This window comes from Numenius arquata, chromosome 1, assembly GCF_964106895.1.
Source record: "Numenius arquata chromosome 1, bNumArq3.hap1.1, whole genome shotgun sequence".
In the NCBI taxonomy this organism is placed as follows: Eukaryota; Metazoa; Chordata; class Aves; order Charadriiformes; family Scolopacidae; genus Numenius; species Numenius arquata.
In genome coordinates this window covers 48,515,434-48,531,106 of record NC_133576.1, presented here as the reverse complement: position 1 = coordinate 48,531,106, position 15,673 = coordinate 48,515,434, and the positions used below count along the sequence as shown (strand labels likewise).

Genomic DNA, 15,673 nt, shown 5'->3' with positions numbered 1-15,673 from the left:
GCAATGGGCACAAACGGGAACACAGGAAATTCCGTCTCAACATGAGGAAAAACTTCTTTACTTTGAGGGTGGCAGAGCACTGGAACAGGCTGCCCAGAGAGGTTGTGGACTCTCCTTTTCTGGAGATATTCAAAACCCGCCTGGATGCGTTCCTGTCCAACCTGCTCTAGGCGAACCTGCTTTGGCAGGGGGATTGGATGAGATGATCTCTGAAGGTCCGTTTCAACCCCTACCATTCTGTGATTCTGTGTATTTACCAGTTGCTACTCAAATGAAGCCAAAATTTTGCACACAAAAAACCAACCAAACCAAAATTGAGGCAACTGCATAAGTTTTCTTAAGATGTTAAAGCAACAGTAGAAACAGATGAGCTTGGAAGGTCTCAGCACTGATCCTTAAGCCTCAGTTGACCCAGATCTAAACCTTAAATTAAAACTACTCACTTTCTTCCCTTCCAAGGCCAGCTTTTGCAAAGTTGCTCCCCACCAACAATCATTTCAATTATCATTCAGGGCACCTATAGTGAGTGCCATGAAATGGGCAAGTATAATTTGTTCACAACATTAGCAGACAATCAAGCTACAACTGTGATTATAGTTTGTTTAATTTCCTAAAATGTTCAACTTGGGCATGAACACTATATAGCTATTAAAGCGTTGATCTGTGAGGTCCTTACACATTTTTGAAGACATTTCAAACTAACAAATCACATCACTCGAAACCCTGCAGCAGATTCTTGTGTGATTTGGTCAGACCAGTTTCGACAGCCACTGTAAAAGCCCATAGAGAAAATAAACCCCCAAAATTATTGCTCAAGATTGGATAAAGTTGTGACTGCCTCGAGCAGACTGCTGTGGGTACCAGTAATGGCAGTTGTAGCCTCGCTGTTACCCTCTCACTTCTGCTGGCTCATATCTAAATGCTAAATTGTATTATCTCTGGCCAGGATATTTGTTCGTATGAACAGTCGGAGCTCTTGTTTTGATGCCTGGACCTTGCTGAAGTGGAAATGAGCAACAAGAGATGAAATGAACAAGAATTATCTGTGTTGAATTATCTAAATGAACAAAATTATCTGTGTATGACTCAAAATTGTGAGGGGAATGGATAAATAAAAAGGATGAACATACTTATATATAAATGTATGCATGACAAGTTATATATAGAAAGATTACACTTCTTTTTGTCAAACAAGGACTTCATTTAATTCATCCCCCTTTCCCCTAACTTCTAATTCTACACGGTCACGAACAAGCACTGAATAAAGGCTGCCTCAAAAACTTCAGTAAACTACAAAAACAGCAGAGAATGCTTAATTTCTTCTTAAGGTGTTTACAGATATGACGGGGGGGTTCCATATATGATGCTGCATCTGATTTAGGAGGTGCCGATCAAAAATTATTCTGATTATATCCAATATAGGCCTATGAGGAGGAGAACCTGCTGATTAGAATGAAGTTTCACTTTCTTGCAGCTGAGCCAGCTAGTCTATCTCGCCACCTTCCCCTGTGGATGGGGGATTTCAATGGCTTTGATTCTGAACTCTGTGTGGTCTCTATGCTGTGAAGCTACATAAGCAGCTTTGAATTACAAACTCCATAATTAACTTACAGATATGGCAAGACCATCTGTTTAAAGTGGTAGTGTCACTGCAAAACTTGCCTTTCTGTTTCTCTTTTCCTTCATGCGCTTGTGCTGTGTGGCCCCGGTAGCTTCTTTGTATGAGAGTAACTACGAGCCTGATGCAAGCCATAATGACCAGTGACAGTTTCTGTAACCCCGATTCTCCTTTGCAAGTCATTATAGGTCAGATGGTGGGATGGGAGTTACAGGGGTGTTTGTGGCTGTCCCTCTAGCGCTACTCTGTTCCTCTTCAGAAAAGTTTTATGTTACAAATAAAGCTGCTGTCACAATACGTTTCCTGTGTTTGAAAATAGATGCTTGATGGCACATTGAGCTAAAACCTCCAGTCACTCCATAGTGATTTAGACTCATCGGAGTAGAAAACTCTCCCTCGGTGGGCATGCGGTGTTTGGCTGTAGCCTTCCTTCCGTTGCGGGGGGAAGAGAGAAACCATTCCACCTACAAGCCAATCTATCTCCACAGACCCCTTACCTGGCATAGACCCAGCAGGCTAGAGCAGCTCAGGTGTAACACAATAAAACATGACTGCACAGCTCCGGAGCCCCTTTGCAACTGGGTTTATTGCCGCGTTTACAGAATACCACATCTGAGCCCGGATACTCCCCCAGGGACAGACCGGTGCTGGCTTCGAGCTGGGAAATGCCCTGCAGACACACAGGCAGGACTCTGATGGGGGCTGCGGTCTGGCTCCGTGCTTGCATCACACCGCGACTGTGCTAAAAACATCCCTCTCAGAATTAAGTAGGAACAAAATGACCTGGTCAGGAGGCAGCAAAGCACATCCCAATAATCAGGATTTGTACTTGATTCGTGGATCAAGTTGAGTATAATGGGAAGACAGTCATCAGAAAGGTAACAAGTTACTGACAGATATCCGGCAGGCAATGAAAAGGAAAGTAGTGAATCTGCTCCCTTACCCCCCCTTTCACACTTTTCTGTTTAAATTAACAAAATTTGCATGGGGAGAATAACAGGTGTCTTTTGTCATAAAATCGTATGAAGGAACATATAGCTGCATATATATATATGGGCAATACCTTAACGCAAACTCTTCTTTCCTATTAATAAGACCCCCATTGTTAACAATAACTCACCCCACGATTGCAACAAGTAAAAAACCATTATGTTGATAGAAAATACTATTGAAATGTTGTGGGTTTTCATATCCTGCAATTCATAGTTTTATTATCCTTGAAAACAAACTAATTGGAAAAGCAACTAATGGTGTCCAGCATTTGTTTTAAGAGCTATATTAAACACAAGCATCTGCTTGTACCGAGGAGGATGGGGAAAAAAGATGGGAAAGAAGTTAAATTCACAAGGATACAATACGGAATGAAAATACTTTTCCCAGAGTTTCGTAATAGTCTTTCTGGAGTAACAAACTTTAACTTGCATCATCAAGACGAGCAGCAAGAAGTCGTCCGAGTAGACAAGAGGTGTAAGAAATTATGCTAAGCCTGACAAGCCTTTGATGAGGTCTTGTCCCTAAAATGCACACACCACTTCAATAACTTTTTCAAGTTCTCACTATTGTATACAAGTGAAGGAAAGTAAGAGGAACATTTTTCTCAGTTCCTGTTTATATTGATCAAGAATACGAGGCAAAAATACAACTAAGGCAAAACTTTATTTATTTTTTTTTTTTGGTAGAAAGAAAAACGAAGCAGTCATAATTAGGCAGTATTTTCTAGGTTTCTTCTGCAGCAGAACCTTCACCAAACCTCATTAACTGATAGATTTACTCAGTGCATCTTGCTTTCAAGTAAAGCAAAAACGAGATTACAAGTGGCTATTTGGTATATTTCTTCTGACCATGGCATCCAAATGCGCATTAAAGGTGGAAAACAGCCACTGCTTTTTACTCGCACACTTCTTAAACTGTGTCAATTGTATCAAACCTTTTTCCGGTTGCTCCCCCGCTTATTTTTTTGCTTTGCACAATGCCAAGTATCGGTGAACTACTGCATTTTTGTCAGTTCCACAATTCAGCTCTTGGATGCTGGTACCTAGTACAGAAATTGCTCTCCTAACCCAAATAACATTAAATTTGAATACATTTGAAGGTCAGTACAACATACACATACATTTTCACGCTACACTTGCCTGTTAGGCAAATGCAATATTACAGTATTAATTTTACTTGCACTTAGGTAAAAGCGGAACTCTATTTGTCTGTAAAGCAAGAGATTTTGAAAGGTATCATGAATTACACCTATGTGTGTTCTTTCTGTAGTCTCATACTAGCTATACGTATACACAATTTAAGCAATGAAGTGGTTTTTAGCTTGTTCTTTGTACAGGACACTTGCTACATGCCCTAGTAGTCAGTTATCTGGAAAAAAACCCAACAAACCAAACCAAACAAAACTGCATAATAGTGCTTTAATATTCATTTGTTAAAATCCAAAACAGCCTTATGGTAGCTGTTTGGTAGTTACCAGTCTCTTCCAAAGGCATGCAGTAATAAAGAAAAAATTCTATCCGTAAGCAGCATCTGAGAAAACAACTTAATGTAGCTGCCACTTAGTGGCAGCAATCTTTTAGGCATTTTTGGTATTGATACGTTTCTTTATCATATAATTTGTGCATTAATCAACAAAAATGTAGGCCCTAATCCAGCAAGTACTTGCATGTGTGCAAATGCTTTTCTTCCACGTGGAATATTTCAAGTTAAGACTCATCAGATGAGCAAAGTTAAGAACTTGCATAAATCTTTACAGGAGGGGAACTCTTAGTGCTTAAAACTTAACTGTATTATTTCATAGGACTAAGATCCAATTCTAGACTTAGACAGTGTAGGAAACACTCCTATAAAGAACAGATATGTTGCTTTAAGATAAACGCTTTCAAAGCTAACAAGAGCCTCTAGAAATGTGTGTGCCTTCTCTCCAAACACTTTAACCCTACTTGGAGTAATGTGGGTCCAGCCTTACTTTCCTAGCTCCTGGCTACTGCATGAGGAATCAATAAAGTGCTTGTCACAAATTCCGCAGTCGTGGAATGAAGTAAAATTTAAGTACCTTCAGAATGTTTTCAGATTTACAAACAATGAAGGAAGGGCTGATGTCTGATCCCCAGCACGTTTCCCTGAATCGATAACAAGTATTATGTTCTTCATTCTGAAGATACATTAGAATTCTGCAAGGACTAGGTATATTTCACCTTTGTCCCAGTGAAGTCATCCTCTGCCTCCAGGGAAAAAGCTTAACTGGATTTAGTTTCAATGTAAAAGTTCATGCTTGACCGAAATGTGATGCTCATGCAATTTCACAAGCACCAGCATTCAATGTGACAGTTGGCTTTGATTAATCAAGCATGAAGCACCAGTATCGTTTACAGTATATCCACTCTGAATTGTGTTCATAATTTGTTCCCAAATGCACCATAATCCTGAGAGGTCTTGCTTGCCCTTTGCCCTTTGATTTGATGTGTTTTGTTCCTCTTGAATAAAGTATCTTTGATATTAGCTTTGATATAAATTGTATTGATCTTTGTGGCATCTTCTCATTAACATACTTCTGAATATTTAAATTACTAAAACTTTCTCTTTCGATAGATACATAAATATATTTTAATGTTTTTGCTAGCTTTCAGATAATTTATCTATGAGAACTGGCTTGAACTGTATGCTCTTCATACAAAAACAAATAATGGTTTGAAATATTTAGCCATGTGTTTGGATGATTTTTTTTTTTTTTTTAAAGGCTTCGGTGTTGCTTATATTTATCTTCCAGTCAGCTACAGAATAATAGCAACAGCAAACACATTGACAATGCAGTTCATTGTTCGGTTTTCCCATCTCACTGTGCAGGTTCCTAGAAGAGATTATTGCAAAATAAAAATAGAATTCCAGTGTCTTTACTACATTCACATTATTGCGGTGTAAATTATGTCAAATTAGTATGAATAATTCAGCTGTGATTTAAGGTAAGTACTATTATTTCATCTTGGCTATAAATAGACTATGGTCCTCGAAACGTTTTCATTAACTTGTACATTGTTTACTAGCTAACATGAGCCTTCTGTGCTTAAGACAGTTTCCAAGAAAACACAATTTCAGCATCTCTCTTTAGAAGCTGGGCTTGCAAAAATCCTTGAAAATCTCATACTGAAATTGGCAAGATAATCAGACGAGAAATCAGAAAAAAGACTGGATCAAATACATTCTAGTGTATTTGCTTCCTGTAATTTCTGCTCTTCTGTTGTATCAATGCCTTACAAGCCAAGGAAACATGAAGATTAAACTGTACTCTTTTACTTAACTTCACTTTATGTTTTTTTTTTTTTAACCTTCGTTGACTTCCTAATTCCCTCTCTATTTTTAAGTTAAATCTTGGTGCCCTCTTCTAAAAAGACCTTTCTGAGTCTGTGACAGACATAAAATTATTTTAATTTTGTTTCCCCACAGTATTCTGAACCTGGGGAAAAAATGCATTTAGAACTAAATTAGAAGCAATAAAATGCACCCAAATGTGGCTGATAGTTAAGCAACTGAAAGACATACTGTTAGTCAAACTATTTCTATTTTTCACCAAGTCTGTTCTCCTGCAAAGTAGCACTGTTCCCATTCAGTGGACAGGCAGGTATGTTTAGGACAACCCACTTGCATTTACTGCGAGCAACGTCTTCAACTGATCTATGGTTACTGATGAGGATTAAATGTTTTGACTCCTGTTTCAGCATGAAGGCATTCCTAGTCCTGCTTTTCATAATTTACAAAGCAATCACTCTTAATGCAGGCACTGACTGCTAATAAAATATTTCTGTTGGGATTGTAAACAAGCATCTAATCCTGGAAGCTACTTCTTTTCAATCACTCTTGAAAATGTTCAACCTATTACAACTAAGTAATAAGTAACATTTCTTTTACCATAAATTTTTAATTTGAGTGAGGAAACTTACCATCAGTTGTGGTATCCCAGAAGCACGAGCTTGCTGTGTGAAGACCAGCTCCACTCCTCTGCATCACTGCACAGGTTACTGCAAGAGACAGTCATAAAAGCAAGGAATTCATTATTAAAGCAGAAGAGGTGAATCATTCAGTACTTCTGAACTCAAGCCTGCATTACATTTTCAAATGGCTGGCAGGTGTAATTCAGCTAAGTCAAAACCTTTTTTGACAACCCCCTCGCTCCCCAGTATTTTCCTCAAGAACTTGGTACTCATTTCATGATTATTTTTACTCATGTAAAGACAACAGCTTTAACAAAATGCTTGCTAATAGGATTATGGTTTTTATCTATTAAACTACTTAGATACGGCTTGTGTCACGTGCACCTCAGAATGGGATTGCAGGTGCTGTCCTCACAGCTACAGCAGAAGTCGCACTTGATGAGAGTTGTTTCCCAAGAGTACTGGTTGACTGCTCTCTGAAACCACACTCTAGTAACATGCAGCATTTCTAGACTGACCTGCAATGGTCATAAAACCGGTGATAATCTGAATCCAAGACTTTCAAAACAAAACAGAGCACAAACATTTGCCACTACATCAGCACTCCACAAAGGACCCAAGTGAATTAAGCTTCTACTCATTTCCATTTCCCTTCCACAGATATCACAGAATGGTAAAGGTTGGAAGGGACCTTCAGAGATCATCTAGTCCAACCCCCCTGCCAAAGCAGGTTCACCTACAGCACGTCGGGTATACATATAACAGGACATAACTTGGCATAAAGGACTAAAGTCTTTCAAATGTCTGTGTTTATAGGAAGCTTAACGCTACTGAAAATTTTGTTTAAGATATGCAATTATTTCCTGAACCAATACCAAAAAGTTCATGTAATTGTTTTGGAGCTGCTTAACAGTCTGGAAAGACTGTAATATGTCATCTTCTGCGCTAAGTGTTGCTAGCATGATTAGGCCAGGCAAAACTCCCATGGTTTTACCACAGGTATTACTAAAAATGTATATAACAATATCTGCTCTGCTTTGTTTACAGTTTAAAACTTCCTATTGAATATAGCACTGCATTCAAATGAACCTTTCAGCAATTATTTGTTGTGATGGTATGTGGTAAAAGTATGACTGCTTGTACTTACCAATGTACTTATATGTTTTTCCAAGTTTTACCAGATGCGTCAGCGACTGTTCTACTATAGCAGCAGTCCACTGGTTGACTTTGTTGTGATTATAATCCGCCTTGCCTAAAACACTTTCTATGCACTAAAATAGAGAAAAAAAAGATAGTTACAATAAACATACTTCAAAATGTAGAGGCTTAAAATGTCTTGCATAATCTGAGGAATTTTCGCTGGCAATTAGATTACTTTAAATCCCTTGAGCTCATGAGGTATCAGTTGCTGAATGGGAAGCAAAATGAGCCTCTCGGAAACTTATTTTTTTTGTACGTATTTACAACATTATTACATGGTGAAAAATGAGGCTCTGACTAAACATTCCTTGGAGGACAGACCTTAGCCATATGCTTTAAGTACCAAGTTAAGTGAATGTATCTATTTATCAGTGAAGATACTAATACATCCCACTGTTCCTAATGACTGCCTACTCCAGCTTGGCTTTCAGAAGCTACTGTAATAGAAATGGTACTGCTCAAATCAATAATGTCAGCTTGGACTGGCCAACCTTTCAGAGCCTGCAAGCAATATACCAAAATCTTCAGAGCTAGAGAGTGAAATGCATACCCCAGCTTAAAAGATGAGGAAGATGTGAGAGATACTCAAGGGTCATATCTTGCAGCACAAGAAATATCTGAACTGCATAAAAATTGCATGTTCTCCCATGGGTACAGACTGGCCAAGCCTTGCTTACACTTAAAATGATTGAACAGAAAGCCTTCTAACTGTAACTTTTAAACTGCATTCTCTACTCATAAGAAATTCAGAATTATGTGCCGATAGGTACTTCTTAAAATGAGAAATTTGGTTAGGAGATGCACACCTGGAAAAGGTAAGTAAAATAAAACTATGTTCTCCTCTGATTCGGTGAGATGAATCCTGCATACTAACCACCCACTAACAGACTGTGTAAGAGACTTGTGCCCCAGACCTTAAAAAGCCCAATTAGTTCTGATCATGGTGTATAAAGCTGGACAAAGGACTCACTGAAAACAAACATTCACAAAACAGAATAGAAGACAGAAGAGGGACAAGATCCCTCAGGGATTTTGGTCCTTCCAGAAATGTATCCAGTGCTAGAGCTCCTCGGCTCTGATTAAGCTTTCAATCAGAGGCAGAAACACTTGGCTTTACTCCCAGCGACAGGAGACCGTCATACCGTATTTGGCCTTTCAAGGCAGGGACAGTTATATAAAGGGTTGAATTGTCATTTATCTGACATCCAAGAGCTTGCTGTTATGTGCTGGAGGATTTCTAGAAGTGCAGCCCTTTCCCTTCCTGATAGGGCAGGTGGGAAAGGACCTGCAGAGCCCCTCTAGGAACTCCTTTCTCAAACTGGTATTTCCCTGCAAAACCTGACAGCATCTGTATGCCATAGGCTCTGCATTAATCACTTTCCAGTTACTAGGTATTTAATTTAGACCATCAGGCTACTCACTTTCAGCCTGCTTTTTGTGCAAGAATTGTTTTTCAAAAGCATCACTAGAATAATGAGCTCATGTAGTGCAACCTCCTGCTCAATCCAAGGCTAACCTCCCAGTCTGATCATGTTGCTCAAGGTCTTGTCAAGTTTTAAAAATCTCTAAGGCTGGAGACTCCACAAGCTCTGCCTGTGACCCTTCTACTGATTAACTACCCTCTAGCTGGATAAAGGGGAAAAAAAAATAAAATCAGAGTGAATTGCCCTTGCAACTTGTGACTGCTGCTCCTCATCTTTCCACTGTAATGCGAATTCTGGCTCCCTTGTCTCTCATTTACCTTCCCCTCTTTAGGTAGTTGAAGACAGCAATTAGATGAAGCTTAAAGAAGTTCCAAATGAAACTCTGTCTTTATTTGATATAAATAATACTTTCATATAAGACTGAATTGAGCATCTGGGATGGTCAATGAAAGTAACTGCTTTCACTATACTGCAAGGTAAGGTAAAGAATTTCTTTGAAATAAAGTTGTTATCTAAAACCTACCTCCTTAACTATGTTGTGGGCTTCATCAGCATTGAAGATCATCTGTAATAAAAATTATTATTATTTCTGATAGAAAAGTAAACAAATGATGCTGTTTTACTCTAAGTAACACATAATCATCAGGCCCCATCTGTGGTTATTTACATTGTGCAGTCTGTTAGTGTAATTCTAAAATCTTAACTTTTTTCCCCCAGCACCATACATAAGTTATTTAGTATCATTTTGCTAGTCGCACTTGAGTGGGTCCAAAAGCTCAGGCCTCAGTGAAGTTTGGAAACAGGTTCAATTCACACTTTCCGTAAAGATTAAATGCCACCATTGTCTATGCGTGTCATGGGAATATTCTCCAAGACAAATCTTTTCCTCTGGGTGTCAATCCCGGTTTTTACTGGAGTCACAGACTTACTAACTGGTAACATTTTGCTGCCAAAGGGCAACACAAGGTTTTGCAACCCTAGTATCAAAACAACTGGTTTCCGTAGTCATTAGCTTACCCAAGTAACTTTCTCGAATGCAGAAAAAGCTTGCCAGTTTTAATGGCTCCTATCTTCTGCTCATTCCTACTCGCCAGCGTTTAGCTTAGCTTCCAAAGGAGACACAGCACGTGCCACCGTGCCATCTGCCTCTTCATACCCATCAACTTCAAACACATGGGCGAGGACAGAAACCTCAAGGACAATAATGCTTCTACGAGTTTCTGGGGGTTTTTTTAATGAAAACTGGTGCTTAGAGACCCGAAGCGAGGCCCCCCGGGGAGGGAAAGGCTCCCCGGTTCTGTCTGGCGGGGAGCAGCCTGCAGCGCTGAGCGGGCCCGGCACTTGTTGGGTTTTTTCCAAGGCTGATACAGGAAAAATGGCCGCGGACTGACAGCACCACAGTGGGCGGCAGCACCCCGAAACACCGCTCCCACCGCCCCTTGAGGAGCTTTTAGCCCCCAGAACCCGAGCGAGCCGGTAACGACCGGAGCCCGGGGCAGGCCGAGGGCAGCGCCAAGCCCTCAGGACGCCCCGCGCCCCCCGAGTCGGGCCGACAGCTGTTGCCCGGGCGCCGGAGCTGCCCGACGGACGGGGCCCAAGGGGTCCCGCCGCAAAGCCCGTCTCTACAGCTACAGCCTTACACCTGCCCGTCCCGGCCGGGGCAGGGGCAGCGTCCCCGGCAGCGCTGCCCGGCCGCCCGCCCCCAGGCTCTTGGCTGGCTCCCTCCTGCGCGGGGCCGGGGGCTGGCCGGCGGAGAGCCCTGCGGCCCACCCGGGCACAGCCCGCAGCCCCCCGCCCCGCCGGAGGGCGGCAGCCCCTACCTCATCGTTGTGGGGGTGAAAGTCCTCCATGGTCCCGGCGCAGGCGGCGGCTCTTCCGGCAGCGGCGAAGGTGGCGAGTCCTGTGCGGCTCCGCCTCCCCCGGGCCGAGCCGGGCGGGGCCTCCTGCGGCAGCGGCGCCGGGGCGGAGGGTAGGGAGGGCCGGATCGTCCCGGGCTGGTGGGTACCTGGCGGCGGCAGTGCCGAGCCGAGTAGGAAGGGAGTGAGCGTGGGCCTCGCAGTCCAGCCAGGCCGGCAGTGACCACCCCCGGGCGCTCGGGGTGGCGGGGCCGCTCCGCCGCCGCCCGCTGGGGCTGTGGGTGGGTGGCGGTGTGTCTGGGCCGAGCGCCTGCCAGCCCCCGGCAGTGCCGAGGCGGCCCTGCAGCGGGCATTGCGGCCTGGTGTTTGCTGTCCCGCGTGAAAGCGGTGAGGTGTTTACCGGTCGCTTTATTGCCAGATATCTGCCCTTGGCTGGACGTACGGAACTCGCACAGGAGCGGTTCCTCCACAGGAGCACTAATGCCCCTGCCACCCACCTTCTCCCCCCCCCCCCCCCGCCCCGGTTCTTAATGAATCTGTGTCAATTCTCTGACACAAAGTTGCCATTAGGTTTTAATAATTTCATGTTCTTCTAATTCCGCTTTGTCACAGAATCATAGAATGGTTAGAGTTGGCAGGGACCTTAAAGATCGAGTTCCAACCCCTCTGCCATGGGCAGGGACACCTCCACTAGACCAGGTTGCTCAAAGCCCCATCCAGCCTGGCCTTGAACACTTCCAGGGATGGGGCATCCACAGCTTCCCTGGGCAACCTGTTCCAGTGCCTCACCACATTCACAGTAAATAATTTCTTCCTGAGATCTAATCTAAATCTTCCCTCTTTCAGTTTAAAACCGTTACCCCTCATCCTTATTATAAAGAATTGTTCCTGAGTTCTATTTGACTCAAAACATGTATATATATAAATACATCAGATCTTTTCTCTCTCTCTGAAGTTGCCTGGGAAACAGGAAAGATGCCTAGTACAAAACAATGCAGAATTTTCAAATGCTGGTGGGTTTTTTTATTATTATTATTATTATTACTAATACTTTGAGGGAAGGTCTTGTGTAGATTTACCCTCTTTCTAAACCAGCCTGAACACGAGAGAGTGGACCAAGGCCGCCCTTAGTTCTAGTTTCAGTTTTGGTGGCATGGGTTTGAACAGATACTTACCTTACAAAAGTGTCTTTTGATCAGTGTTAATTGTACATTCATTGGAAAAACTCTGAAAAACACAGAAGCACGGAGGGAAGCAGAGGTAAATACTTTTATGTTGCCTTGCTCCCCCAACTATCTTTCATGTTTAATATTTGCTAATGGCTATAGTAGGAGAAGCCTGAACATGAAGACTAAATCTCTTTAAAAGCAAATCTTTATCAGCAAGATGGATGTAGTCATAGGAAAACACATGAAACAAAATCTCTTTCAGGATAAAATTTTTTGTGTTGTGACCTCTGCAGTATTTTTGCGGGCTAAGCTAGGGGTAAAATTGCATGTTTATTTTTAAAGAAATAAAAGCTAGTGGAAGCATGTGTTGTATATGCATTGGCATCCTGTAGACAAAGCTAAAAGTGCTAAAATAATTAACCCCTGGATCTTGTGCATTTTTTATTCTCTGTATTTTCAGATCATACATCTTTACATCTCTATCTTTGGGTGTAGTATACTATCAAATGAAAATCATTTCTAGACTATTTTTCAGTTCTGTTTAGAAATATTCAAAGTGTATTCTTTAAAATATTGGCACCAGTTACCTCAGTGAATTCCATGGAAAATAGAGAGGGTTCCTTAAAGAGAGATGAAACTGTGTGTGTGGATGTCCTAATGCAAAGGAATTACCTATCCTTCTTCCCTCACTACCCTTTACAGCAGAAGGATCTGGGGGTCCTGGTGGATAGTAAACTATCCATGAGCCAGCAATGTTCCCTTGTCGCCAAGAGGGGCAATGGGATCCTGGACTGCATAGGGAAGAGTGTGGCCAATAGTAGGTCAAGGGAGGTCATTCTCCCCCTCTACTCTGCACTGGTGAGGCCACAACTGGAATATTGTGTCCAGTTCTGTGCTCCCCAGTTCAAGAGAGACAGGGAACTACTGGAGAGAGTCCAACGTAAGGCAACAAAGATGATTAAGGGATTGGAGCATCTCCCTTATGAGGAAAGGCTGAGAGAGCTGGGGCTCTTTAGCCTGGAGAAGAGAAGGCTGAGGGGAGACCTTATTAATGCTTATAAGTATCTAAAGGGCAGTTTGAGGGAGGATGGAGCCGGACTCTTTTTAGTGGTTCCCAGTGACAGGATGAGGGGCAACAGGCACAAGCTGGAACATAGGAAGTTCCACTCAAATATGAGGAAGACGTTCTTTACCGTGAGGGTGACAAAGCACTGGAACAGGCTGCCCAGGGAGGTCGTGGAGTTCCCTTCTCTGGAGATTTTCAAGACCCGCCTGGATGCAGTCTTGAGTAATGTGCTGTAGGCAATCCTGCTTTAGCAGGGGAGTTGGACTAGATGATCTCTAGAAGGTCCCTTCCAACTCTGACAATTTCTTGATTCCGTGATTCCATCAGGCTCAGGCTCAACATCCAGAGAGCCATTAGAAAAACAACAAAATGACAAAGCAATATTTATCCAGGAATTGTTTACAAATAAACACCCAGCATCACCCATGAACAGCCAACACAGATTTGCCAAGAATATGTGTCAAATAATCAGATTTTATTCTTTGGAAGTACAGCTGTTTTAATGGATGAAGAGGAAATAAATAGTAGGTGTATTATTTTGTAGTAAATTTGTCTTTGTATGCTCTCCCACGTAAGAATATATCATCTAGGGAAAAAGTAACCAATCATTCCTAATAAAGGGTTATCAAAGTAAGAGGAAAAAATGCAAGAAGATGGGTGGTGTTTTGCCCCAAGGGCTAATCAGTATTAGTCGCAATAACTGCAATCATGGAATAAAAATGTTGCTTATAAAAGCTTTTTAATGACAGCATGTTGAAAGAAGTTACAAGCACATGGAATGACAGGATCAAAATTAAAAATATTGGATAGGTTGGAGGAAGCAACAAGAAGAAATTTCATAAAAAATATAAAGTACTATGTGTAACACCAGGACATCAAATGTAGAACCACAAAATGGGGACTAATTGCCTAGGCAGTAGTGCTGCAGAAAATCATATGGAATTACAAGAAATAGAAGCCCAAGTATGATGTTATAAATAACTAAATGCACCAAGGAATACCATGAAGAGCACCGAAGGCAATTATGTTGTTCTGCTTGGTGTTGGTCAGGCATCAAATGTAATTCTCAGCGCAGTGTGATGGCGCGACAGAGACAGAAAAGTAATTCTTCCTGAAAGCAGCAAGACCAAAAGGAAGCTTAGAAAATATGATTTGTGGAGGAGCTGCGTTTGTTTTATATCCCTTGCCCAGTCTTCCTTTTAGATGTCTCTGCGTAGCGATTTACTGAAAAAGGTGATTTAACGAGACAATGTATGATAAAAGGTAGGACAAGAAATAATGACTTTAATTTGAACTCAGGGAGATTTATGTTAAATATTAGGGGGAAAAAGTCCAAGTATAAGAGTAATAAAGCACTGAAGCAGACCTGGTTTGGGAATCACCTTCGCTGGATCAATAGCACATTAAATAATATCTGCCAAGCGTCTAGTTAACCTTTAGAGAGAAGGAAGTATTAAATCATCTTTTGAGATAGTTTTAGACCTAGATTTATTCAACCTCCACAACTATTGCGTGGTTCTTGTCCTTTCTTTCCTAACAGATTCACTTTTTATCTAATTTCAATAACCATTATTTGGTTATTGATAATATGATATTGATAATAATGACCAATAGTCATTATTTTGAGAATGACTAATGCTATTACTGATTTCACAAGAGCAATGCTAAATTGTAACAGCAAGCCAGTACACTTCTTTTCAAGGGGAGTTACCTGATAATATTGCTTCATTCTTCATTACAGTACTGCAAATTGTAAACTGGAAAATGCAAATGGGTTGGCAGTATAATTAGTTCTGTGAACTGTAATAGGAAATGTGAAAAGTGCTGAAAGACGTGGCTCAGAAATACAACCCTAAATTTGAAAGAGCTGTAGGCTTTCATCTTTCAAACGCAGAACAGGAGCTCTTAAAAAGACAGAATAAACAGAGTAGCTCAAATTATTTGTTGATTAAAAAGTAAATATTTGAAGAGGATTTGGCATATTGGAGAGATGGCAGATCTTCCGCTGCTTGAGCACAGCCAGTAATAAATGTGAATACTAATGCAGCTAAAATAGTATGTCTCCTGTCTCAATTTTTCCTTTAGGTTGTTGTAAACATTTTAAACCTTCACATCTACCTTGAATTGTTGAATACAAAATCAGTAGAATTCTGGTATTTAATTTGTCTGACTTAGTTCCTAAGCTACACGCGGCTGGGTGCCAGAGGAAGGATCGGCGTGTGCTGCTCTTGTTCCTGCTCCCTTCCTACGCACGCACTGCTCGGTACCACAGGGAGTGGAGCAGTGGATGAGATGGACTCTTGGGCTCATCAATATGGCAGATTTTGGGCTGGCCACATCAGGGGCGCTTGGCCCTAGCAGAGGTTTTCATTATTTGCTTTTCTGATTTTTTAATTTTTTTTTTCTGAGAGGTGTTTT

The 15,673-nt window shown here is 41.6% G+C and overlaps 1 protein-coding gene across 1 annotated transcript; it reads right to left on the bottom strand.

The window, feature by feature from the left end:
* Nucleotides 1–3,256: 3,256 nt before the first annotated feature.
* On the bottom strand, nt 3,257–11,079 carry DYNLT3 (dynein light chain Tctex-type 3). Its single transcript, XM_074146114.1, has 5 exons — nt 10,985–11,079; nt 9,688–9,729; nt 7,688–7,811; nt 6,550–6,627; nt 3,257–5,462 (listed from the first exon to the last, which is right to left on the bottom strand). Exons 1-5 carry the CDS (start codon nt 11,012–11,014, stop codon nt 5,386–5,388), a joined length of 351 nt encoding a protein of 116 aa, XP_074002215.1. The 5' UTR covers nt 11,015–11,079; the 3' UTR covers nt 3,257–5,385.
* Nucleotides 11,080–15,673: the final 4,594 nt, after the last annotated feature.

Excerpts from the sequence above, each read along its gene's own strand:
- DYNLT3 (XM_074146114.1), bottom strand. The coding sequence starts at position 11,014 with ATGGAGGACTTTCACCCCCACAACGATGAG. Across the intron at positions 7,812-9,687 it reads CCCACAACATAGTTAAGGAG|TGCATAGAAAGTGTTTTAGG; the intron begins GTAGGTTTTAGA and ends TCTCTATTTTAG. Across the intron at positions 6,628-7,687 it reads AAAAACATATAAGTACATTG|TAACCTGTGCAGTGATGCAG; the intron begins GTAAGTACAAGC and ends TGTCTCTTGCAG.